The sequence below is a fragment of the Micromesistius poutassou genome, assembly GCF_964030765.1.
Source record: "Micromesistius poutassou genome assembly, chromosome: 10".
NCBI classification, from domain to species: domain Eukaryota; kingdom Metazoa; phylum Chordata; class Actinopteri; order Gadiformes; family Gadidae; genus Micromesistius; species Micromesistius poutassou.
Genome location: NC_140280.1, coordinates 7,107,058 through 7,131,828, shown reverse-complemented (window position 1 = coordinate 7,131,828; position 24,771 = coordinate 7,107,058). Strand labels below are relative to the sequence as shown.

At 45.3% G+C, this 24,771-nt stretch overlaps 1 protein-coding gene across 1 annotated transcript; it reads left to right on the top strand.

Moving 5' to 3' along the window:
• Positions 1–1,355: 1,355 nt before the first annotated feature.
• On the top strand, positions 1,356–22,394 carry LOC311354813 (voltage-gated potassium channel subunit beta-3; the record flags this gene model as incomplete). The annotated part of the gene is made up of 14 exons (XM_084474674.1): positions 1,356–1,582; positions 15,794–15,837; positions 16,587–16,624; positions 17,111–17,190; positions 17,555–17,599; positions 18,021–18,065; positions 18,158–18,201; positions 18,754–18,840; positions 19,120–19,205; positions 20,052–20,172; positions 20,432–20,526; positions 20,765–20,885; positions 21,797–21,885; positions 22,305–22,394. 14 exons carry the CDS (start codon positions 1,356–1,358, stop codon positions 22,392–22,394), a joined length of 1,212 nt encoding a protein of 403 aa, XP_084330800.1.
• Positions 22,395–24,771: the final 2,377 nt, after the last annotated feature.

Below are 24,771 nucleotides of genomic sequence, written 5' to 3'. Positions count from 1 at the left end.
GAGAGAGAGAGAGAGAGAGAGAGAGAGAGAGAGAGAGAGAGAGAGAGAGAGAGAGAGAGAGAGAGAGAGAGCGTTTAACACCCCCACTTTGTGTGTGTCGTGAAAAAATTATCCTATACTGCAAGGAAAGCCAAGGCAGTGGCGGAATATCCACTAACGACATCCTCCCGCGAGAGAGAGAGAGAGAGAGAGAGAGAGAGAGAGAGAGAGAGAGAGCCAGGGGGGAGCGCTGGTCCTCAGTTGGTCGACTGCAGCTATTTATTTATTTTCGCTCGTATGCCGGCATTTTGCAAACGAATTTGAACGTGACGCGTTACATGCCTGGCAATAATAAACAGACATCGCACGGGTCGCCGCTGTGCCGTTGAAGGTATGAACAGCTGAGGGTAATGCATTCATTTCGCAAACGGACGTTGCATTTCCCCCACCATCCATTGCACATTGCACGATATTAAGCAATGCATCGCTGGAATTTGACAGTGTTGAATGCGAATTAATAAGCAGGATTCCCTCTACCCAGACCGATCACTGGATTGACAAGATTCATTTTCGACAGAATTGACCGCGGCTATCGGCTGATTGAAGTTTGCGTCCAACATGCATTTCCCCGGGAGGAGCGAGAAGGACGCCTGGAGCGGTTCTTGTTGTGTCTTTGCTGCGGCGGTGCAGTCCGCGGCTCTCCGGCTCACCGAGACAGAGATAAGTCACTTCAGCTAAACACAGGAAACACAGGGCTTCACAGATCAACACAAGCCATATGATCCACAGCCCCTCCACTGTGCATGTGAGACAGAGGGCGAGGTAGCCAACCACCAACCGTGTGGACACACAATCTGTGCACCAAAAGGAGCTGTGGTTTTTTTTGTGTTTTTTTTTTGTTGCCGTTTTTAAAAATATAACAACTGCACTATTCCAAAACAACATCTGCGGACCACTGGGAACACACAGTCAACCAGGAGATTTTTTGAGGATTGGAGGATTGCCCCGATGTGTCCGTTGAGCACGAGACGCCAGAGAGCCGTTCCCGCCGTTCCCAGACAGCAGAGGCAGCAGACGGTGGCTCTGCGTGTGTCAGCTTAGGGCCCCTCGGATCCCGCCCTGATGCCCCCCAACTCCATGCCAGCGACACTTATCTGCCCTGCTTGAGCACTTTGTCAGAACACCATTACCGCTCCGCCACAGAGAGACACACCGCGGTGGGGGGGGGGGGGTCCGAGCATTCATAAAAAGGCCTTTTAAGTGCTGATTAAATCTCTCTCAACGGGTACCACCATACCCACCACCCACCACCACCACCACCACCACCACCACACCCACGGCCAGCACACCCACGGCCAGCCCGCACAAGCGCCAGGATGCAGGTGTCGTTCGCCTGCACGGAGCACAACCTGAAGAGCCGGAGCGAGGACCGGCTGTGCGGCCTCCGCACGGCCCCCCCGCCCGGGGGAGGAGGGCAGGGCAACAACGGGAACTACATCTCCCAGGGCTCGGCCAAGATGAGGGACGCGCCCGGGTCCCGCCCCACCCAGGGCCACGCCCACATGAAGGAGGCCATCGGGCGCCACAGCAACATGAAGTACAGGTGAGTACAGTGTGAGACCGGACTCCCCCCCCCCCCCCCCCCCCATCACACACACAGACACGCACAGGTACACACACACGCACGTGCATGCACATACATGATCATGAATGATCTTTCTTCTAAGATTTTCAGCTCTGAAAGGATTGAGCCATTTTATATTGACTTGGACAAAAAAACACACACACACACACACACACACACACACACTGGCATTGACGCAGAATACACGGGGACCCTTGTTCCAACGTGGCCCGCGAGGGTGAGACCAGGGGGACACAGAGCAGCTCTCTTTTTGGCCAAACTAGTAATACTGATTAACTGCCATGGCGGGAGGGAGGTTAGCTAGAGCCAGGGGCCGTTCACCTCCAGCGGCTGGATGGTGATGATGAGCCCGCGAGGTGACAGCTCCTCCGCTCCGAACCGTGTTCGCATGAAGAGGCGCTCAGAGGGCCGCGCTCCGAGAGCCGCTCCCAGTGGAGAGCCTCTCCCAGTGGAGAGCCTCTCCCAGTGGGCCGGGCTGCGTCCCACTCTGTCCCTCTCCCCTGGTCCTATACTGCAGATCTATGTATGAGTACTTTCAAAGGAAATAAATACATATTAAAAAACGACATAGGCCTACTATATTATGAGGACTATTATAACTCGGTATCAGTATTAGTTTTAATAATATGATGTACACACTTATTGTATCATTATTATCAAAACATAGTATGACAGAGACCATATTGGTCAACCTCAAAGCAACAAATTAACTATGGATCGTTCAGGCTACTAAGAACAGGGCAAAACAACTCTATAATGATACCAATAGATTCAATCAATCAATGGTCCTCAAATTGTTTTGTCCTATAGGAAAACCAATAACTATCCTAATGTCTTAGCCTTGCGGTCATGGTGGGGAAACACGGTATTAGCCTTAGTAGCATTATAATAGCCTCAGTAGCATGGTATTAGCTTGGATAGCATGGTATTAGCCTTGGTAACAAGTATGGTACTAGCCTTAGAAACATGGTGTTAGCTTTGGTACCATGGTACTAGGCAACAAGCCTTGGTACCATGGTATTAGCCTTGGTAAAACTGTACTAGCCATGGTACCATAGCCTGTATGGCAGTAGCTTTGGTTACCATGGTACTATTCTTGGTACCAATACACAGAAAGAAACCTATACATAGGTTTCTTTAAAAATAATGTACAAATAGTTATGAAATGATGAGGAGAACCAAACTCAAAAAACTCTTACATTGGTTTACATAAGACGTCTCCCTCTCTAGGTCAAACATGTTATTGCAGGCTTAACCTCCTGTTGGTTGATAGGGGGAACGGCTCACCTGATAATTAAGTGTTGAAGCAGCCTACCGGTCTTCCGCATACTGAAGCTGAATGGAAGTGCTTAAAGGGCCCCTGTTTAACCACCAGCTGCGAGTGTGATCGGCCATTAAAAGTCATTGAAAAATCTGCCCTGCCCTGTGACATAGTAACATCATAAGTGGGAGAGTCCACCTAGAAGTATGCTGGATAGATCAGTCTACCAGCCTGCCAAGTGGACCGTACCAACTGCCGTGCTTATCTAGCCAGCATACATCTAGGTAGACACTCGCGTCGCTGATGCCACTCTATCCCAGGGGAGGGCATATTTCCAAAACTGCTTCATAATGGCTAATTACTCTCACACCTGGTGGTAAAATAGACCCCCTTTAGAGGGGAGCTGGCAGCCCCGCCCCAGGATGAAAGACAACAACTAAAGCGTTTTTAAAGGCATGGTCAGTTCCCCCTGAAGAACAAGACGCCTCCACAGCTCAATGAGTTATTTTTGCTCTGCTCAAGGGTGTGTGTGGTGAAACAGAGTTTGGTTGAACACAATGGTTCAGTGAAACAGTGGTGCAGGTTGAAAAGAGGTATAACTCAGTAGGGATACTTTAAAGATGTAATTTTGTGATGAAGTAAGTGGACTAAACCTCTTTTATGTTGACCTAAATAAGAATAATCAGGTCTCCAATAATAGTCTGTCTGGAATGAGTTCAATAAAGTGTTCCTATCATGATAACAAATATCATATACAATTTGACTACAGCCCACCAATTCATATACAGCCGATTTGGGCAGTCTTTAAAATATGTATTAGACTAAATGAGACTACAGTACATTAAATACAATCAAAATGCTTTTAATATTAACATATTAACAAACATCACGAATACAACTGGGTAAATTATACTGGGAAAGGAGAGTAGCGATTAATCCATATCCAGTAAAGAAGCAATATAAAAGTCAATATTTCCATTGCCATGTTACATCGCTGCTATGAGTCTCTCTCTCACATAAACGACGTCAACCAATCGGAGGAGAGCACAAGGGCAACAGTACACCACCTGATACCCTGATTGCTGCCATTGAATGAGACTGAAAGCTTACAATGCTCAGGGCCAGGTTTTAATGAGACGCCGGTCCTGGTGATCAGATGGTGGGGATCAGTGTGAAATCCCAGTGTGAAACTCTATTCCCTCAATTCAGTTTTCATTTAAGAAGCAATTAAAACCAGGGACAAGGCTCCAGCAGGAAGCGAAGCACGTCGCCAGGTTTACTTCTGGAACAACAGTAGAATACATACACGCATGCACGCACAAACGCAAACGCACGCACACACACAAATACACGTGCACAAACGCAAACACACATGCACACACACACACACACACACACACACACACACACACACACACACACACACAACTTGCATACAAAAGACAACCGTCTTGCATACAAAAGACAGACACAATGACAACTTGCATACAAACTTGCAGCACACAGTCTTACAACACACCCAGACACACAGGCACACACACACACACACAGCCCTGGAGCATGGATGTATTATAAGAACTGAATACATAGTGCCGCACCCCCGCCATTCATCTCAGTGAAGCTGCTTTCATGCAGGAGGCACCAGTGGCAGCAGTGGCGTGGAGCTCTTTAGTAGAGGGAGACATCACAGAACAGCACAGTGCTCACTATATAGACAATAGGAACTTGACAAATATCTTGAATTGTGCAATAAGTCTGCAAACTAGGACGGTAAAGAACATTGTGTGGTGAAAACACTTTTTCTGTTACTTTCAAATCCTGTAAACGGATTAAGGGTTGCCAATCAAACCGCCCCCCCCCCCCCCCCCCCCCCCCCCCCCCTCGGGGCACCCCTCCTCCGGGCCACGCCCCTTCCGAAAAGTGACGTTATTTTATTTTGATGTATTTCCTGGTGACCAAAATGGTGGGTTAGTTGGCATGTGCACCGTGGAGCTACAGAAGCTGGAGTGCATTGTCCACACGGGTGGCCAGACGGAGATACAAGGGACATGATAACTGTTGGGGTGAATCGGAGGTGCTGGAGGCCACAATGTCACTACAATGGCAGTGCGACACACAACACAAGGCTCACAATGGACACTTTGCAGGGGCGACTCCCCGGGTGTGTTTCAGGGCCTGCCCTTCCTCCTCTGAAAGCATCACTTCCCTGCCATCATGTCCCCCCCCTTTGTAATGCCACAGATTAGACGTTAGACGTGTCATTGTTCAGCTCATCAACCCTGGCTGTACGTCTCTCTCTCTCTCTCTCTGGTCGCAGGCCATGGCCGATCACAGCTGCTCACCATCATTGACAACCAGCATCACCACACACATCATCGTCATCCAGGCAGCTCCCTCTCTCTCTGTCCGTCTCTGGATGGCTCTCAATCTCGTCCAAGTGTAGCTCTCCCTTTTTCCTTTGCCCTTAACCTCTGAGTGAAACCATTCTGTCTTGCCATTCTCTTCTATTTCTCTCATTCACCTTAACCCAATGTTATTTTTCTCTCTCTCTCTCTCTCTCTCTCTCTCTCTCTCTCTCTCTCTCTCTCTCTCTCACCTTATCTGTACACTAGCAGTTATGTCTGTGATCCATTGTAAATTATCTATATCCTCTCTGCACTCTGCATGTTTATTTCTGTTCTCCATCCAAACTCTCTCTCTTTCTCTTTCTCTCTTTCTCTCTCTCGTCTCTCTCTTGCAATCTCTCTCTCTCTCTCTCTCTCTCTCTCTCTCTCTCTCTCTCTCTCTCTCTCTCTCTCTCTCTCGCTCTTTGGAGAGTGTAATATGGATTGTTATGTTCTCAGTGGTTTTTCCTTCCCGGCCCTGTGTGTCCAGTGGAGGGTTTTTCTATCCCTGCTCATCAGTGTGGTGCTGGGTGTGCTGCAATATTATTAATGGGGTCTTCAAACAATGGTGTCTGTGTATGTGTGTGTGTGTGTGTGTGTGTCTGTGTCTGTGTATTTGTGTATGTTTTGTGTAGTGTGTGTTGGTTAACAATGGTTAACAATAGATAAATATACATGCAGTGACTGAGCAGAGAGTGAAAGCTCCCCTTTAAACACCATTATTACTACATTTACATTTACATTTAGGGCATTAGGCAGACGCTTTTAGCCAAAGTGACTTACAATAAGTACATTTGTCAGAAGAAGGAGAAACAATATATCTTTGTCAGTACAGTAAGGATGCTCATAGAACCAAGTGCCAAGCACTAACAATTATTAGGTTAACCCATTCCTGCATACAACAAAGATAGCTAGCATAAGATGCTACACAATGCAAAATACAAGTATAAGGGCGTAAACCATACAATAAGTGCGTACATTAAGTGCCTGGACGTACAACATACAATAAGTGCGTAAGAGGGTGGTGGGGGGGGGGGGGGGTAAGGGGGGAGGCTATGCAGAGTTTTACTGCATGAAAGCCGTGGCCAGTTAGGAACAGCAGAAAGAAAATACAGCAATGCTGCTTCTAAGCTTATGTGTGTTTGAAGGGAATACAATTTAACACCAAACATCAATGGAAAACATTATAATGGAAAACATGTGAAGGAATGCACAAAGGTTGGCATTAGTTTTGAAATAACAAGCCATAATACTTGGTCTGTACAGACTTGTCTACTGGTTTATAATAGGTAGGTAAACAAGTCACTAATAGGTAGGTAAACGAGTCACTTATTATTCTTTTTCTGGTTGGAATCATATCGTTTTATTTTGATAAGCATATAACAAACCTTGAAAAACATGTTCCTTATGTACAATCTAGCTGGTATCAAACAAAATTCAAATCATCCTATCATCAGTACTAGCGTTTGTGCTCTGTACAAGCTCTAAATCAGTGCTCTCCTCTGCTCTATACAAGCTCTAAATCAGTGCTCTGCTCAGCTCTAAACAAGCTCTAAATCAGTGCTCTGCTCAGCTCTAAACAAGCTCTAAATCAGTGCTCTCTCCAGCTCTATATGAGCTCTAAATTAGGGTTTCATCCCCTGATCCGGGATCTCTTAGCCAGCCCTGCTGTACCGTGCACCAGTGGCTGCTTGGCAGCTCTCCAGCTTCTCAACACACGGCCGTATTGTAGTGTCGAGTGTTTAAACCGGCCCTTCACCATCGTTGACCTGCGTGCTAAACACTCAGAGAAGGGCGAAGTGTTGCTAACCTCTGTATGACGGCCTGGACATCTTCGTGCTCAGTCCTCCACCGGCTGAAGTGGGGCGTGTGCAGTCTGTGAGAGTCAACGTGTGCAGGAGGCACAAGTGTGATTTGGCCTCAACAACTGGCCCGAGCACACAACAGACTGTGTTTATACAACACTCTTTCCGAATGAGGCAGCCTCTGTAGCCTCGTAGTAATTTTCCTTGAAAGGCGCCCTCGTTGTTATCTGATTGAGATTGGTGGGGAAGAGGAAGTGAAGCCTGTGGTGTAATAGACACCGTCAGGCTCTGTGTTAAAGCTGGCAGTCCGGAATAGGACTATCAGATAGGCAGTGGAGTAATGCTATGGTAGCCAGTGGGAGCTTGCTGTGGAGTCAAATATCTAGACTCATCTGTGGCCTGATAGCTGTAGCTGTGAAGCACTTTTTCTATTGAAAGATGCTTTTTCAAGGTGCAATTGGTTTGATTTGAGAGAGAAAGAGAATTGTTTATCTATACATGCTATATTTAAAATAAACAACCCCAAAAAAATCCCACTCTGCTCCGTCGTTCCTTACGTTTCTCTGTTGACCCATTGCAAATTGTTGCACACCAAGCCTAGGATATTGCCTTTGTGAGCATCTGATTGGCCTGCAAGATGAATTCTCCAAACCAATCAGGGAAGAGACGCCCTGATTGGTAGTAGTAGTGGCTGATTAGCTGGGAGTGGTAGTAGTAGAAATGGTCTCATAGTCAGTCACGTCATCATCCAGAACAGATATTGTCACAGATAATTTAACTCACTTATAGCTAATGGATGGCTATGGCATTTCTAACAGTGAACAGAAGCTTTTATCCAAGGCAATAAAATAGAGTTACAGGTTACAGGTTACAGGTTATTCAAGGAACTGGTAGGAATTAGTCGTCTTGCTTAAGGGGGTTTGAGACCTCAGGGATCAAACCCAGTACAGTTTAAATAGACTCATCCACAGTCCTGATTATTTAACTGTATATTATATATACCATGGGATCTCTAGGGATCATCTAACCCCCGTATGTTTCGGCGGGTAGTCGCCAACACCCTAACAAGTATCAATCAACTAACATGACTCTACAAGTCCTTCCATCGGTCACTGGACGAAGTTCATCAAGCCATCCGATAATCCACCCCCTGGCCGCTGCATACATGCTGCTGTGGTCTGACACATTCTGCCAGTGATGCATCCCCCCAACCCCCCCTGCTCATATGCATACCGTCCACGTCCACACACCACGTTATGTAACCCCACAAAGAGCCTTTTCCAGAGCACCGTGATAGAAAGTGCAGCGTTTGTTAGCGCCCCGAGAAGTGCTTAAACATTCATGGCAGACTTCTTGAGAGAAGGTGGTGAACGTTAGCGAATGTCAGCGATATTTTAGCCGTGGAACAGTGGGCGGACCGTAGACTACTCAACTAGATCCAGGGTTGACGTTTTCATAGCCCGGGTCGGTCTGACTCACCGAGAGGAACAAAGTTATTAGGAGATGATGAGGCTGTTATGGGTGGGACAGGGAAGGACAATTCACAGCACCGATTCTGTAGCTATGGCTACGAAAGCATTTCTAAAACGCAGCTCTGTTGTCACAAAACCTGCCTGCTGGAGTCGAAGGCACATGATGCCGACATTATTTGAATTTTCTAGCGCCTTGTTGGCATCAGCTGGTTTCTCTCTATAAAAAGTTTGAAAATGGTTAGATCTACTATTGCTTTAAAACAACTCGACAGCCCCGAGCTAGGCCTGGGCAATAAAACAATAAATTATCGTATCGTGATAGACTTTTGATCAATATCAATATAAAACATGTTCGATATATATAGATAAAAGGCTGGACCACTAAATCTAGCAGGTTCCATACTTATTTACAATATTTGAGTGTTTTTCATTGTTTTATTGACATTGGAGTATTTATCAATGAAGAACAGTGGAAGGTCATATTAAGGGTTAAACAGAAGTGTTTAAATCCAGCATGGTAATTCCTAGTCTTTTTAGGTCATTAAAATGATCAATAGTTATCGATATCGATCAATATGATCAAGTTATATCGTGATATGTCTTTCAGCCATATTGCCCAGGCCTACCCCGAGCCCCCAATAGTATGCAACTTTGTCTCTTTTTGGTTGAGCTGTTGTTTCATCTTTTGTTTTAATCAAAGATCCAGCTAGCTAGTTCCATATTTTGCATAGGAATTGTCTGCACGTTTTCCTCTACAAAACCACGACCAAAGACGATCTACCTTTCTGCGTATATTTGTATCTTTTGTGCCCGAGGGGCTGCATCTCTGGGGGTCTCATTAGAACAAGTCAAGTCATTTCCATGTTTAGTTCAGTTTTCCTGAGAATTACCAGAAATACACGAGCCAATCATCACTGGTCATGTCACCACACGCCTGAGGCTAGAGATGGCGTGTGTGTGTGTGTGTGTTACAGTGTGTGTATGAATGTGCGATTGCATGCAAACTGTGTGTGTGTGGGGGTTAGAGTGTGTGTGTGTGGGGGGGGGGGGGTGCGTATGCATGCGTGTGTCTAGTGGACTATAAGAAACATAGTGGACTAACAGTATGAAGTCCCACAAAACATAATTACTCAAGTATAGTACTACATCAAAATGTACCCAAATGCGGTCCTTGAATAAAAGCACTTAGAACTTCCCACCCTAAATGTCTCCTCTCCACTAACATGAGCAAGATAGCAGGAAGCCCTGCTTATAGAATAAAGAAACGCATGTGTGTGTGTGTGTGTGTGTGTGTGTGTGTGTGTGTGTGTGTGTGTGTGTGTGTGTGTGTGTGTGTGTGTGTGTGTGTGTGTGTGTGTGTGTGTGTGTGTGTGTGTGTGTGACCGTATATATGTGATTGTGTGTGCGAGTATTTATGTGCTAGTTGTGATTATGCATGAGATTTTGTGTGTGTGTGTGTGTGTGTGTGTGTTCTGGCCATTGATGCGTGACTGTATGTAGCTATGTGTCTGTAGTGCCTCTCAAGCATGAATATGCAAACTAGGACTATGAACCAGCACACAAGAAATACTTTTTCATCACATCTAGTATGCACATAGTGTCTCATTGAAGCCCAGTACGGATATGTCCTTAGAAATCCCAGAAGACGCGTTTGGTTCTTTGAAACCAAAGTCCTTATGGCCATGCCCGCCCGTCTCTTGCGTTGCATGGATGTATGCTGTTGTGTGGTGTGTGATGCGTGTCTGTGTGTTTATGTGTTAGTATGCTAACTCATTTATGTGCATTAGAAACGCCAATGTAATTTGTATGACAGTGAAAGTGTGATTCTGTGTGAGAGTGAGTGTGTGTGTGTGTGTGTGTGTGTGAGTGTGATTGTATATATGTCATTGTGTGTGCGTGTATTTATGTGCTAGTAGACTTGTGATTATGCATGAGAGTGTGTGTGTGTGTGCGTGTATGTGCTTGTGTGTATGTGTGCGCGTGTGTATTTGTGTGTGTGTGTGTGTGTGTGTGTGTGTGTGTGTGTGTGTGTGTGTGTGTGTGTGTGTGTGTGTGTGTGTGTGTGTGTGTGTGTGTGTGTGTGTGTGTGTGAATGCGTAATGAGGGATCAGAAGCAGAGAGACTCTGCAGACTACTCTACTTACTCCTGGTCATCTAGCAGAGTGCACCACCGCAGAGGATTCTGGGGGATTGAGTTTCGAAGGGGGCAGGGATCACCTTTCAACCACCCAATACCAGATAGCTGTTGCTTGACACCGGCCAGCTGGTGAATGTATCCTTAACATCAGCCAATAACAGCTGTAGCATGTGGATGTATTCTATACACCAGCCAATCACAGCTCTAGTTGGTGAATGGAGGCTGGCATGGCAACTCGGGAATCCATTCAAGGTTTCCCCAGAGGTGTTACACAGCTGGACACTGCTGATATTCACACACACACACACACACACACACACACACACACACACACACACACACACACACACACACACACACACACACAATCACACGTACACACACACACACACACACACACATACCAACATGCACGCTCAGACACACACATGCACAAACAAACAAAGATGCACACACACACACACACATTTACACAGAATGTGTGTCATTGTGTGTCAGGACACACTCATACATCCCTTTTAAAACGTCTGCTTAGCACCTTATCTGGAAGGTGCTATACTTGCCAAGATATTTATTTATATGCATTTTTTTATTGATTTATAAATCTATGTTTAGATGAGTAGAGTACACATTACCAATTTATTAATGTGATATAAAATAAAGACATCGGCTTAATTTGGTGTAAGAAAGAAAGTGAGAATAGAATTATTCATCCTTTGGTCTTGCACATCAATGTGGTTTGAGCGCACAGTGAGCTATTTATGGACATATACACATCGCATGCTTGACTCAGAACAACAGAAAGATATCTGATTGAGAAACATTATATTATTACAGAAAAATTATGCTTTGGTTTTTTTCACAGTTGGAGGAATGCCAAGTTCAAGTATGGTCAGTCAGAGTCAGGGGTGATACCAATATTTATAAATACCTCTATCTCCCTTAAAATTGAATGATTTCAAATAAAAGGGTTCAACTGGTTTTGACAGGTTGTGTGTTTTAAAAAACTGATGACTAACCCTAACCCTAACCCTGATGTCAGAGCATCGTGGTCACCCATTGCTCTGAATCCGTTCAATCACAGAAAACGTGATTAAATTCAAATCTCCATGAAATTAAAAAATCTGTCAAATCAAATGAAAATGAACCAAGAATCGTTGTGATTTATTTTCTGTAAGTAGTGCAGAGCAGTTATAAATCCGAGCATGGCCGCCGGGGCGTGGGCTGTAACGTGACAGATGACTATATCCTCATCTGTCCCTAAACCCATCGGATATGTGGCACAGCACAGCAGATCTCCTCAGAGTCTGCGCTGATGCCGTCCGGGGAGCAGGCATACTATTAAAATAGAAGTAGAAAACGTCCCTGTGGTCCGCTCTGGGAACTCAAACGGAATGGATCTGAATGCGGACGCGGTTTTCTGCTTTCGCCCCGGCTCCTTATTCCCTTATTCCCTTTCTATTATACCCTTGGAGAAGTCGGTAATGCCGTTAATATTTCCTTCCTTCGGATGTTCAATCATCACACACGCACGAAAGACACACGCGGAGGCTCACGCACACGCGCATGCACGCGCACAGTCCATCTCACTCCTTCTCACCTGGGAAATTCAAGGGAAAAATGGTTCCCTTCCCCTTCAAATCGATAGGGTTTGATGCATGCTTTGCTGCCATCCGCGGTGTTGTGACACACCGTTTCCAGCAAAGCAAGACCAATTAATGACTTGTTAATTACTCATTAATTGCAATTCACAGCTCTATATATTCATGGTGCTTCATTTAAAACCTTGGCAAATATTCAAAGCATGCAAAAAAGCACGACTTATCCTCTTAATCACGTGGAAGGTGGGATTTATTTATGATTTGATCTATTTTAGGTCGTCGACGACGAGTGAGATCAAACATGTCAGTCCCTGATCCATCCTACACAACCCCTTGCTCTATTTATGGCTGGCTGTGGTTGTTGTTTTGACAGCCTATTATGTAATGACCCATGGCCCGTGAGCTAACGACCGAACGAAGAGCACATTGACACACACACACACGCACGCACGCACGCATACACACACACACACACACACACACACACACACACACACACACACAGACACAGACACACACACACACAATGGCATACTTATCACCCATATGCAATAGATCTATAAATAGTGTGGACGGTCCACAGACGGCAAACAGCACACCGGGAGGAGACAGAGGCAGGACGCCGTGGCTGATTGTAAGCGCTGTGGCAGTCTGTCTCTTTTCATTTGGTTATTTGTGGCGGACCTCGGCGTACCGGCAGAGGGGCGCGGCACGGCAGATGAAACGCAGACAAGCTAGAGTTCCACTGCAGCACTGCTCACTCTCTCTCCCTATCTGTTCTCTCTCTCTCTCTCTCTCTCTCTCTCTCTCTCCCTATCTGTTCTCTCGCTCTCTCTCTCTCTCCATCTATTGCTCTCTCTCTTTCACTGCCTTCAGCTTGTTCTCTCTGTCTCTCTCTCTCTCTCTCTCTCTCTCTCTCTCTCTCTCTCTCTCTCTCTCTCTCTCTGTCTATCCCTCTCTTTATCTCTCCCCTTCTCTCTATCACTCTCTCTCTCTCTCTCTCTCTCTCTCTATCCACCTCTCTTGGTCTCTCCCTTTCATCTCTCTCCCTCCCTCCCTCTTCCTCTGGCTCTTTTCATCCCTCTCTCTCCCCTACTCTCTCTTTCCCTCTCGCTCAACCCTCTCTCCCTCCCATCTCTCTCTTTGCATCCCTCTCCCTCGCTCTTCCTCTCTCTTCATCTCTCTCTCTCTCCCAACACCCCCCCCCCCCCACTCTCCCTCTCCCTCCTCGTTCTCTCTCTCTCTCCTCTTCCCTATCTCCACCCCATCGCAGACTAATTAGGATGAACCAAGCAGAGAGAGAGAGAGAGAGAGAGAGCTAGGATGAAACCGGGATAATTTTATTCTCTGATCTACTCCTTCCTTCCTGTGGCCAATAACCAACGTATCTTTCCCTTTTTATATTTTTGGTTTTATTTGGATACTTGTCTCCGCATACAGGGGTGTCAAAATGTGATTTCATATTAATAACATTGATATAATTAACTACAGAAAGAAAACAAAAAACAGAACTGAAAAATAAACTGAAAGGTATACATTGTCTGCTGTGTTGGGGTTTGAATAACATTTCAATCCGTCTCTTCTCATATAAAGATGCCTCTTACTATCTCAATAAAGTCATACCGTTTGAACGGATCTGGTTTCAGCCATTTTTCTAGTCATGGCTATTTTATAAATGTATCGATCATTATAGACCGTAATTTATTTAGATGGGGTTCCTTGTTAATGTTGTTTTTTATGATCTCACACCTCCCCACCACCACGGTCACCCTAACAACATCTTAACCAATCCCCTCCCTGTCCACCAGCCCATTCATCACGGCGATCCAAACTCTGAATCAACAAAGCAATGGGTACAGGCAACCTCCACCCTAGGGTGCTTAAGCCGTGGCCCAGACAGCTTGCAGGAGTGACCCAGAACCTCTTCCCCCTCTCCCTGAGGATGAAGAAGGTGCCCCAGCGGTGGGACACCTCCTGCAGTGCTCTCAATGACTACAGACCGGTGGCTCTGACCTCGCATGGGAGCACTGGTGCTTTCCCCTTCCGGCCCCTCCTGCCCTCAGAGAAGCTCTCAGGCCTGCAGGTGGAGCCAAACACAGAGGCCTTGATGACAGATTACCTCACCAGCCGACCACAGGGTCGCAGGGCAGCCTGTCAGGCGTGCTAATAGGCAACGACCGGCGTACCCCAAGGAACTGTACCTTCCACATCTCCTCCGCTTGAGTTCTCTGATGACCCCTCCATCTTGGGCTGCATCAGTGAGGAGGAGGAGGAGGAGCACAGAGGTGTGGTAGGGAGCCTCAGCCGACGGTCTGGGGAGAATCACCTCCAGCTTGGCATCAGCAAGACCAAGGAGCTGGTTGTAGCCTTCCTACGAGGCAGGATGCCCCCCCGACCCCTATCGCAGTCCAGGGGGAGGAAATAGAGACGGTGGACCCATACAGATTCCTGGGATTGCGCTTCAACTGCAAACTGGATTTGAAGGACAGCATTGAGGCCCTATATCTGAAAGGACAGAGCAGGCTGTTACTTTTTCGGTCCTTTGACGTGTGCAGCAAGCCACTGCAGATGTGCTGCCGGTCTGTGGTAGCCAGCACACTGTGCATTGCTGTGGCGCACTGGGTTTATTGTTTATTATTACATTATGTGTTTATTATTTGTTTCTTTTTAGTATTTTACTCAATTGTATAAAATCTTTTAACCATACTCGGCATCTCTCTTACCTGCCCTTCTGAAGCTGTAAACACCCACATTTTCCCACCTGGGGAAGTGCTATCTTGTCTTATTCGTGCTCGTCTGGCCTATAAGTCCATGTGTCAGAATAATCTCATGTGGTGCGCTGAGCAGTCGCCTCCCTTTGCCACTCATAACGGGTCACTGCTCAGACATACGCTGTGAACTACATCTATAAGCCACGCATCCAGGTACGCATGGGAGCGTGGCTTAAGCCTAGAGGGTGAGTTATATTGCATGGTTCACCCGCCTGAGGTATGAGACGGTAGCCTCACAAGACCGTCCAGATCTCACATGAGAAATAGACTGAATAATGATGCTAAAAAGGAAAACAGAAACGCCCACGCCCGTATGTAGAAATACATTTCTGCCCCGCCAAGGCCAGACTGATTTTCATTGCTAAACGCAAACATGAATAATTGGATGGTCTCACAAAGCTATGCTGGGGGTCTTGACGTCAGGGTAGAGACCCACGAAATGTAACTACACATCAAGGTGATGTTACAAGGACAGTGACCGCTGCCTCTGCCAACAATTACCAAAACAACATGGAGCCCATCGAAGAGAGACAAGGTTGTGTTCATTTGTACGATACATCAATGTCAATTGAAAGATCACTTTTGTATTTCAGATGTCACTGTATCAATGGGAAGAAATCCCATTGTGCCAGCATAGACACCCACAGGTGGCTTTTGCAAAAATAAGTTTGATTTGTCACATGTTTCATTGGATTTTCCATTATTGTTATTAACAAACCTATATCTGTGTCTCAACAGGAACCTTGGGAAGTCAGGCCTACGAGTTTCCTGCCTGGGTTTAGGTAAGACAAACCATTTCAGATTTGATTTACATTCCACACACACTGTTGTCCAGAGCAACCTCCAACAAGTGAGGCTGAGAGCCAAATCAAAGATAATCCATATTGGGGCAACTACACGTTAAAGTTCGTCAGGATCATGCTTCTGGTTTCCTACCCGATACAAGAGCAGCGCTGTGTTTTATACACAAAGCCATACACGAAGCCATACACGAAGGGGTGGGACAAAACATTGATAAGGATATATATCGCCGCCCTTCTTCGTGCGATACGAGAATCGATACTATATCGATATTTGGCGAGCCGCCAAATATCAATATTTAAATTGATAAAGTGAGGTGTTCTGAACAGATCTCCCTGCTACCACTGTCGCTACTTCATCACTCCTCGAGGTGACGCTCAACACATGAATGAGGGAAAATTTAATGGAAGTTAACTAACCAAAGGAGAGTAACTGAAAAACTGTAGTTTGGACCATGAATAAAGATGGATATCCAGCATTTTACCTTTTCACAGCCATTTTGTATTCATCGTTAGACATATATTTTGATGTATCGTTATTGGATTCTCTCACAATATATTGATTATTGCAGGATGGCTGTATCGCGATATTATCGGTATCGTGTATTGCATATCGTATCGTGAGGTACCCTGTGATTCCCACCCCTATTCATCACTAGAGAAGCTTATAAAATAGTTGAAACAAGTAGATTAAACGTTACCGTTCATGTAACCCCGTCTGTCTTGCTCAGGAACCTGGGTCACGTTCGGATCCCAGATCTCTGACGAGGTAAGAGCTATGGCGCCGTCCCGCCGAGTGTCCATTTTGTGTTCCTTTGCCCCCTCCCCTTGACAGTGTGTTTATAACGGTGGATTGGTTGAACGGTTTAGTGTGGGTCTCTGTCTGTACCTACTGGTTAGATCCCTTCTGTTTTTTGTATTTATATAGTTTCATAACAGAGAACATTTCTGTTATAATTGCTAAATATACAGACCCCCAAAAAATATAATTATTGAGGATGAAGTGACTGTATGTTTGCTTTGGATTGGCTGGGATGGGATGAACTTGCTCTGGATTGGCTGGGATGGGGTGAACTTGCTCTGGATTGGCTGGGATGGGGTGAACTTGCTCTGTATTGGCTGGGATGGGGTGAACTTGCTCTGTATTGGCTGGGATGGGGTGAACTTGCTCTGGATTGGCTGGGATGGGGTGAACTTGCTCTGGATTGGCTGAACTTGCTCTGGATTGGCTGTTCCTCTCCCCTGATTCCTGCAGACTGCTGAGAACCTGATGACCATAGCGTACGAGAACGGAGTGAACCTGTTTGACACGGCTGAGGTGTATGCCTCGGGCAGGTCCGTCCGTCTCTCTCTCTCTCTCTCTCTCTCACTCTCTCTCTCTCTCTCTCTCTCTCTCCCCCTGTCTGTCTGTCTGTCTGTCTGTCTGTCTGTCTCTCTCCCTTTCTCTCTCTTGTTTGATTTGTTTAACACATCCATGAGTCACCTGTTCAAGAACCTGCTAAATTTGTTCATTTGTTCATGTACATTTTTCCCTCTCTAATGAACATCTTTACGTAGTAAACCATTAAGTGTGCAAAGCTTTTCAAAACACCTGCTAGTATAATTGTCGACTAATGGGTGTTGTTAGCATGCCAGTGTTTAGTAAATATGTCAAGCGCTCTGCCACTGGTAGTAACAACTCTCTCTTTCTCCCTCCCAGGGCTGAAATCACCCTGGGCAACATCATCAAGAAGAAGGGATGGAGGTGATGTTGCTCACGTTTCTCCACTGACTCACAGACACATGCTAACACGCACAAAACACATGCAAACCCTCTCTGACACACCCTTACACAAGCGAGCACAAGCTGCAGCTATAAAACACAATGACACAGTAACAGCAAGGCACAACTCAAGCAAACACACATTGACGCTCGCTAATGCATGCAGACACACACACACAAGCTAACACTCAGACTTGCAGACACACAATGCTAAAGTGAAAAGCCTGTTATAACCCAGTAGCCTTATGGTTGTTACATTTTACTGTACAATTTGGACATTTATGAGTAACAGCATGAAACCTTCTTCTTCTGGCCATATTTATTACAATCTTGAGAGTTATCAAAACAATATGTTATTCAACCTTATTAAAACCCTCCCCTTCCATCTCGCGTCTCTTTCCAGACGTTCGAGTTACGTTATCACCACTAAGATCTACTGGGGCGGCCAGTAAGTACACCGCCCAACGACAACCTTTCTGCTCTTCTGTGGGATGGCTATGAAGGCAAATAACAAAACTGTCTGTTTCATCACTTTCACAGAGCCGAGACGGAGAGAGGACTCTCCAGAAAACACATTATTGAAGGTAGAGTCCAATGAATCTCCTGAATGAAGTAAATATACAGCTCTGGGAAATAAAAGGCAGTAATAAAAGGGGGCTTGCTGGGTGTTTCCAAAGCCTGTGTTGAATATTGTGCAGCACTAATGCTGCTGTGGCTGATGTTGTAATGGCCGGCCCGTGGCAGGAAACTAGTCATAAAGGAGCTCTGGAAAGCCATCAATCCTCAGTAATCAATATGGACATGAAGCTAAATGGCAGGGCCTGAGTGCAGTGGTGTTTCCTGAACAAAGAGGCCCTCCCCCGTTCACAAGACCTCTGTAGGAACAGTGTGGGGTTGATGTGATTTGCTTTTAAATTATCCCCCCGAACATACCATGAGTTGAGTGTTTGTTTGCGGTTCCCTGTGATTCCCACTCTTTCTGCGCCCCTTCTGGTTCAGAATTGGTTGTATACATATTTGCTTAGCTTACTGCTGTTTGATTCGATCAGTTAAGTAGTAGCGTTGTTATATATTGTGACATTGGTAAAGTGAGGGTAGAAGAGTATTGACGAGTGGCGATGATGTCATCCTACCAGGCCTGAGAGGGTCTCTGTCCAGACTACAGCTGGAGTATGTCGACATCGTCTTCGCCAACAGAAACGACGTCAACAGTCCCATGGAAGGTCAGTCATTGTTCTCTCTCTCTCCTCTCATCGGTCTAGCTTTCATCTCATGGTTCCAGCTCTACTCTCATTGGTCTCTCTCCTCTCATTAGTCTCTCTCTCCTCTCATTGGTCAAGCTTTCGTCTCATAGTTTGAGCTCTATTCTCATTGCCTCTCTCTACTCTCATTGGTCTCTCTCGCTCTCTTTCATCAATGGTCTCTCACTGTCCATTTGACGTTGGGTGCTGTGTGTGCTGTAAATGACATCGGGGTTGTTTGACGTTGGGCGCTTGTTGCAGAGATTGTACGAGCCATGACGTTTGTGATCAACCAGGGGATGGCCATGTACTGGGGAACCTCTCGTTGGAGTGCCATGGAGATCATGGTGAGTGGGTTTGGTGAACTAATCACTATTAAGTCATTTATCCAAAGCTACTTCATCAAGTAGTATATTCATAAACATGCGTTTTAGTACAAGGATGCATTGCCCAACGATGCCTATATCAGGGATGCAAACCTCAGTACCTTTCTGCTGGGAATGGAACACCTGAACCACCCCGCTGCACTCAGTGACTGACCGTAGTCCGACTGTAAACGGGTGGTTTTTCTGGTGGCTGTTGCCGTGATGAATTGCTTTGCCCCCAAAAAAGTTATAAGCTTGATCTCAACCTCAACATACCTGCAAACTAACACCTAAACACTGCCCTCCTCCATCTCTTACGCTTCTCTTTTTCACTCCGTGCTTGTCTTGCACACTGAGACTATCCAAAAAACTGAATCGATAGGACACATTGTTGTTTTCGGTGAAGAGGCTCGCACCGGTGGCACTGTGTGGTGCCAGCCCACAAAGATGAGCCCCTGTTCAAAACCATGGAGTTGCTACAGTACATAACAACCCAATAAATGTCTGCTTGCTTCACTTACAACAGTATGCAGCCCTAACATTTAGGGCATTTAGCGGACGCTTTTATCCAAAGTGACTCACAATAAGTATATTTGTCAGTAGAAAGAGAAACAACAACATATCGCTGTCGGTACAGTAAGGTTGCCAAGCACCAACAATCGCTAGGTTAACCCATTCCCCGTACACAACAAAGATAGCCAGGATAAGATGCTGCACGACGCTCAGTCCTATTTATAGCCCTTCTCAGCCCGTAACAGCCTAACAGATATGTGTGCTATCTCAGCCCTAACCCTGACGGATGTGTGTGTGTTGGCGATGTTCCGATAGGAGGCGTACTCAGTGGCGCGGCAGTTCAACCTCATCCCCCCGGTGTGCGAGCAGGCCGAGTACCACTACTTCCAGCGGGACAAGGTGGAGGTGCAGCTCCCAGAGCTCTACCACAAGATAGGTTTGTCACTCCTCCTCCACGCCCCCACCCGTAGACATGACCGACAACTCCCTGTTCTACCAGTGCACCCTTCAGTCGATTCCCTCTTAAACAACCTCACAACACCACAGAATGACTCTTCTATCAGATTAGTTCCCTGCAGCCTCATGATGGACAGATATCACAAGCCACTGAAGAGCAGTTAGATCAACACACAAGGGCGACTCTGACAACAACCAGCATTTTGTCTTGTTGTTTTTAACGTCTTTCCTCTGTCCAGGGGTCGGAGCGATGACATGGTCCCCCCTGGCGTGTGGCCTCATCACGGGGAAGTACAGCGAAGGGGTCCCCGACTGCTCCAGGGCCGCCATGAAGGTTAGAGACCCTGTGTCAGGGAGCTAGGTGTGGGATCGATATCGTAGGGCTGAGATCCAATAGCAACATGTGGATGAAGCACTACTCTTATTTTGAAAAATGTAAATAATTGATTTTACAAAATGTAATAAAAAATATATATATATATATAACATGCAGTGGTTCATCTTGGTTTGCTCCAAACAGTGGGGTCATGTCACCTTCTGAAAGGACGGTCACCATTTTGTCCTGGGTGCAGGGGTACCAGTGGCTGAAGGAGCGCGTGAACAGTGAGGAGGGACGCAGACAGCTGGCCAAAATCAAAGAGCTCCACCTGTTGGCTGACAGGATGGGCTGCACCGCGGCACAGCTCGCCATAGGTAGGGACCGCCTCGGCCGCTATTCACTTCCTGTTGCTGTGTTATTCACTCGCTCGGTGAGCAGATGCTTTGGTCCCAAAATACTATAATAATCAGTTTGAGTATAATAATCAGCTTACAGTTTTTAAAAGTGGCCATTTCAACTGTGCAGCCTCCTCAGCAGTGCTCGCATTTGCCTCCAGTGTGTGTAGGTACCTTTGCATGTACCTTTGAGAAAGGTAAGCCCTTTTATGGGCTTAAATGTGGCATGGCATTTATGGCTTATGTAACTATGTAATGCCATTGTTAGCCGTTTTTTTATTAAGTTGACTTTTCTTTATGGAAAGGAGGATGTCTCTCTTGGACCTTATGGGAACTTGGGAAGTTATAAATTTTCTCTTCCCCACACTATCGAGCCGTCGACTTGTTAACAGCTTCTTTGAGGCAGGTGGCCCTCATTGGTCAAATGACTGATACAGAAGTGTCCCACTGTAGTGACTTTGATGGTTAGATACAGTAAAAAAAACTGAATTCCTAGCTGGTATAGTTTGACGCAAAGGTCAATCAGTGTGTACTGTCCTGGTGTTTTACCCCTGGCCTGAAAATACATGGGTTCACTCCCGACGAATGCAGCCTAACATGTAGGACTCCTAACCCACCACCTGCTCCTCACAAAGACACACGTCTGCATTCAACGGCCACATGAAGAAAAACATGAATAGCTCTGAATGTTGTCAGCAGTTTCTTAGGTGAGGAGTGGGTGCGGCTCACCTCTTTTTACACGGCACTTAACCACATTTATCTCCTTTACCGCTGGAGCGTGTCTCCCCTCACATTGTGCGTGTTTAACTCCCCAAACTGCTGTTTATTTCCTTCCACACCTGAGCCTGTGTATCTCCCTGAACACCAACCTGCTTATCTCCCGGCCCCAGCCTGGTGCCTGAGAAGCGAGGGGGTCAGCTCCGTGCTGCTGGGCGTCTCCACCACAGAGCAGCTGGTCGAGAACCTGGGGGCCCTGAGGGTAAGCAGCCCTTCATTGTTATCATTATGGAGCATTATATTGTGTGTATATATATATGTAGAGAGAGAGAGAGAGAGAGAGAGAGAGAGAGAGAGAGAGAGAGAGAGAGAGAGAGAGAGAGAGAGAGAGAGAGAGAGAGAGAGAGAGAGAGAGAGAGAGAGAGAGAGAGAGAGAGAGAGAGAGAGACAGAGAGAGAGAGAGAGAGAGAGAGAGAAAAGATTGGATTCTACACCAGTTCACTCCACGGAAAATGGACATAGGAAATGAAACCACAAAGAAAACACAATGCTTCATTTTATTTTGGAGCGCACTCAATACTTCCCTCTTGTCCTGCCATTATCCCAACCAAGAACTTTTTATATTTTCACTGCAACATAGAAAGGATCAAACTCACTGTCACTCTTTTTTTATGACTGCAGGTTTTAACCCAGATGACCCCGCAGACAATCGCTGAGATCGACACGCTGCTGGGCAACAAACCGCACTCCAAGAAAGAGGCGCGGGCCTGAGGGTCACATGACCGACGAGAGACAAAGACCACCCGCCCACACAGGGGGAGACATCACTTCTTTAACCCCAGCTGTTTACTCTGAAAAAAAAACAAATTGCATGTCCTCTGCAACATTATGCTTCCAATATTGTGCGCATATCCATTTTTGCGCATTGTATCATGTATAAAAGAAGACATTGACAAGGTTAAAAAAAAAATTGACAAGAGATCTATCAACGTGAAAACATAAAGATGAGATATCGTATGGGTAATCATTGCTGATTCTTAAGGTTCAACAGACGGAGGAGGGGGGGGGGTTAGAGGGTCGCATCTCTGCGCTTTTTCACCGCCAGGCATCGAGAGGAAAGGTCTAAAGCACATTAACCTTGGGATATGGGATAGGAGCAGGGGTTAACGTTTTCTCTAGATGACTATGAGTGGACACCCCGGAGCCGACGACAGACTTATGAGTCTCCTCCACTCCGCAGTCTCCTATTAGTCTTCATGAGGGTTATTTAACAGCCCAGCAGACCAAAGGTTAGTGAGCGTAACTCAACCTTTCACTCTCCCCCCGTCCTGGGTTCTCATATGATTGACTTTCTGCTTGCGTAGCCAGGTGGGATCGTCTGAGGATAATAGGGTTCGAGGACACGAGGAAGTTGGATATGGAAATTTGATCATTAGAAATGTACTGTACTTTTTCACTGTTAAAAAAAAAGAGAAGAAAAATACACATTTGGTGACTTGGTGGAGGACCTTGGCTATTTATCTCACACAGGCAAAAAGAATGGGATTGTAGGTTGATAGACACATGCATCGCTTTACACATCTCGACGCACCGTTAATAAGGGATCCAGACAAAACAACGTGGAGGAGTTGCACAAAAAGATGGATTCAAATTTCAAAATGTTATTAATTCATCTTCGTACACGATAGAGTTGGAGGAAAAAAGCAAAACACACACTGACCAGATACCCTTTCCGTGATCAGGTAGAATTCTGCCAAAAATGAATTACAATTTTAAAAGGTTAGACAGTGATCTGTATCGGTTTAAAATATTCTAAAGTAGCCATTTGAACTGTGCTGCCTCCTCAGCAGTGTTCTCCATTGCCTCCAGTGTGTGCAAACTGTGCGCATGTCCCTTTAAGAGAGGAAAGCCATTTTATGGGCGTCAATGTGGCATGGCATTTATGGCTTAAGTAAATACACATTGCCATTGATTTATTTTATTTTCTATTCTAAACAGTTTAAGAAAAACAACGTATGTTTATGCGCAGGAGGACAGTTTTGCTTGAATATCCCTCTGCCACTTGTACGTTCATGGGAAGTTTATAATTTTATTTTGTCCTAAACGAACGGTTGGTAAAATGTTTACCTTATTGGTAAAATGACTACTGATAGAGAGGTGTTGGACACACTGTAGTGACTTGGATGGTTTCACACTGTAATAATATTAAACGCTAGCTAGAGGCTTTAATTTTATTGATAAGAGATATAGGCTGTTTCTTGTGTAGAAAAATATTTAGTTTTGGTTATGTTTTTTTTTTCCCTATTGTCAAATACTGTTAATTTATTTATTCCTCCTCTAGGATCTGCTGACTACTGTGTACTTATGTTTAACCTGCTATTTATTTATATACCTAATCACACTGCGATACCAAGGGAAATAGTTATTTTACATTTTGATAAATGCTATGTTAAAGGTTTATGTTGAACATAGATAAACTGTAAATAGGTGGATGTATTGGAAACTGAAATATTGATGAAAGAGAAATGTGTGTGACAAAAGGAGCAGAAGTTCTGCTGATGTACATTCCTACCTAACATATGCGTCTCCTGTGTACATAGATATTTAAATCTAACTCTGGAACTGTCACATTGCCTGCATAACTTATATTTTACTGTCTTGCAACCAAAACAAAAAAGAGAAGAGACACCATAATTTGTCTTGTGTTGTGCTTGTCACTGACATTGTGTAGACATTTGCTCCCCACTTGATCATTAACTGAAAATTCTCTCTGTTTACACTGCATTTATTTACTGACTTTTGACTTTAGAAGATATATAATTATAAGTACATAATGTTTACAAACTCTTTAAACATTTTGATTATGATTCAAATAATATATTTATTTATAAAACCATTACATTCCCTCAATCCAAATGATAACCTAATCATAACATGAGCTAATAATATCTTTTTTTCAAAAGCACATTCTTCCCCCCGAAAGATGACTGGTTAGGAGTCAGAACCAATTAGTATATGTATGAGAATGAGCATATCTGTTGCATGTATTTAGTATTTAGATTTAGATTTAGTATTTAGATATCCCTTTTAGATAGTCCCTTTGGAAAGAAGCATCTGATCAAATGTCATGTATCAATATGAATCCACA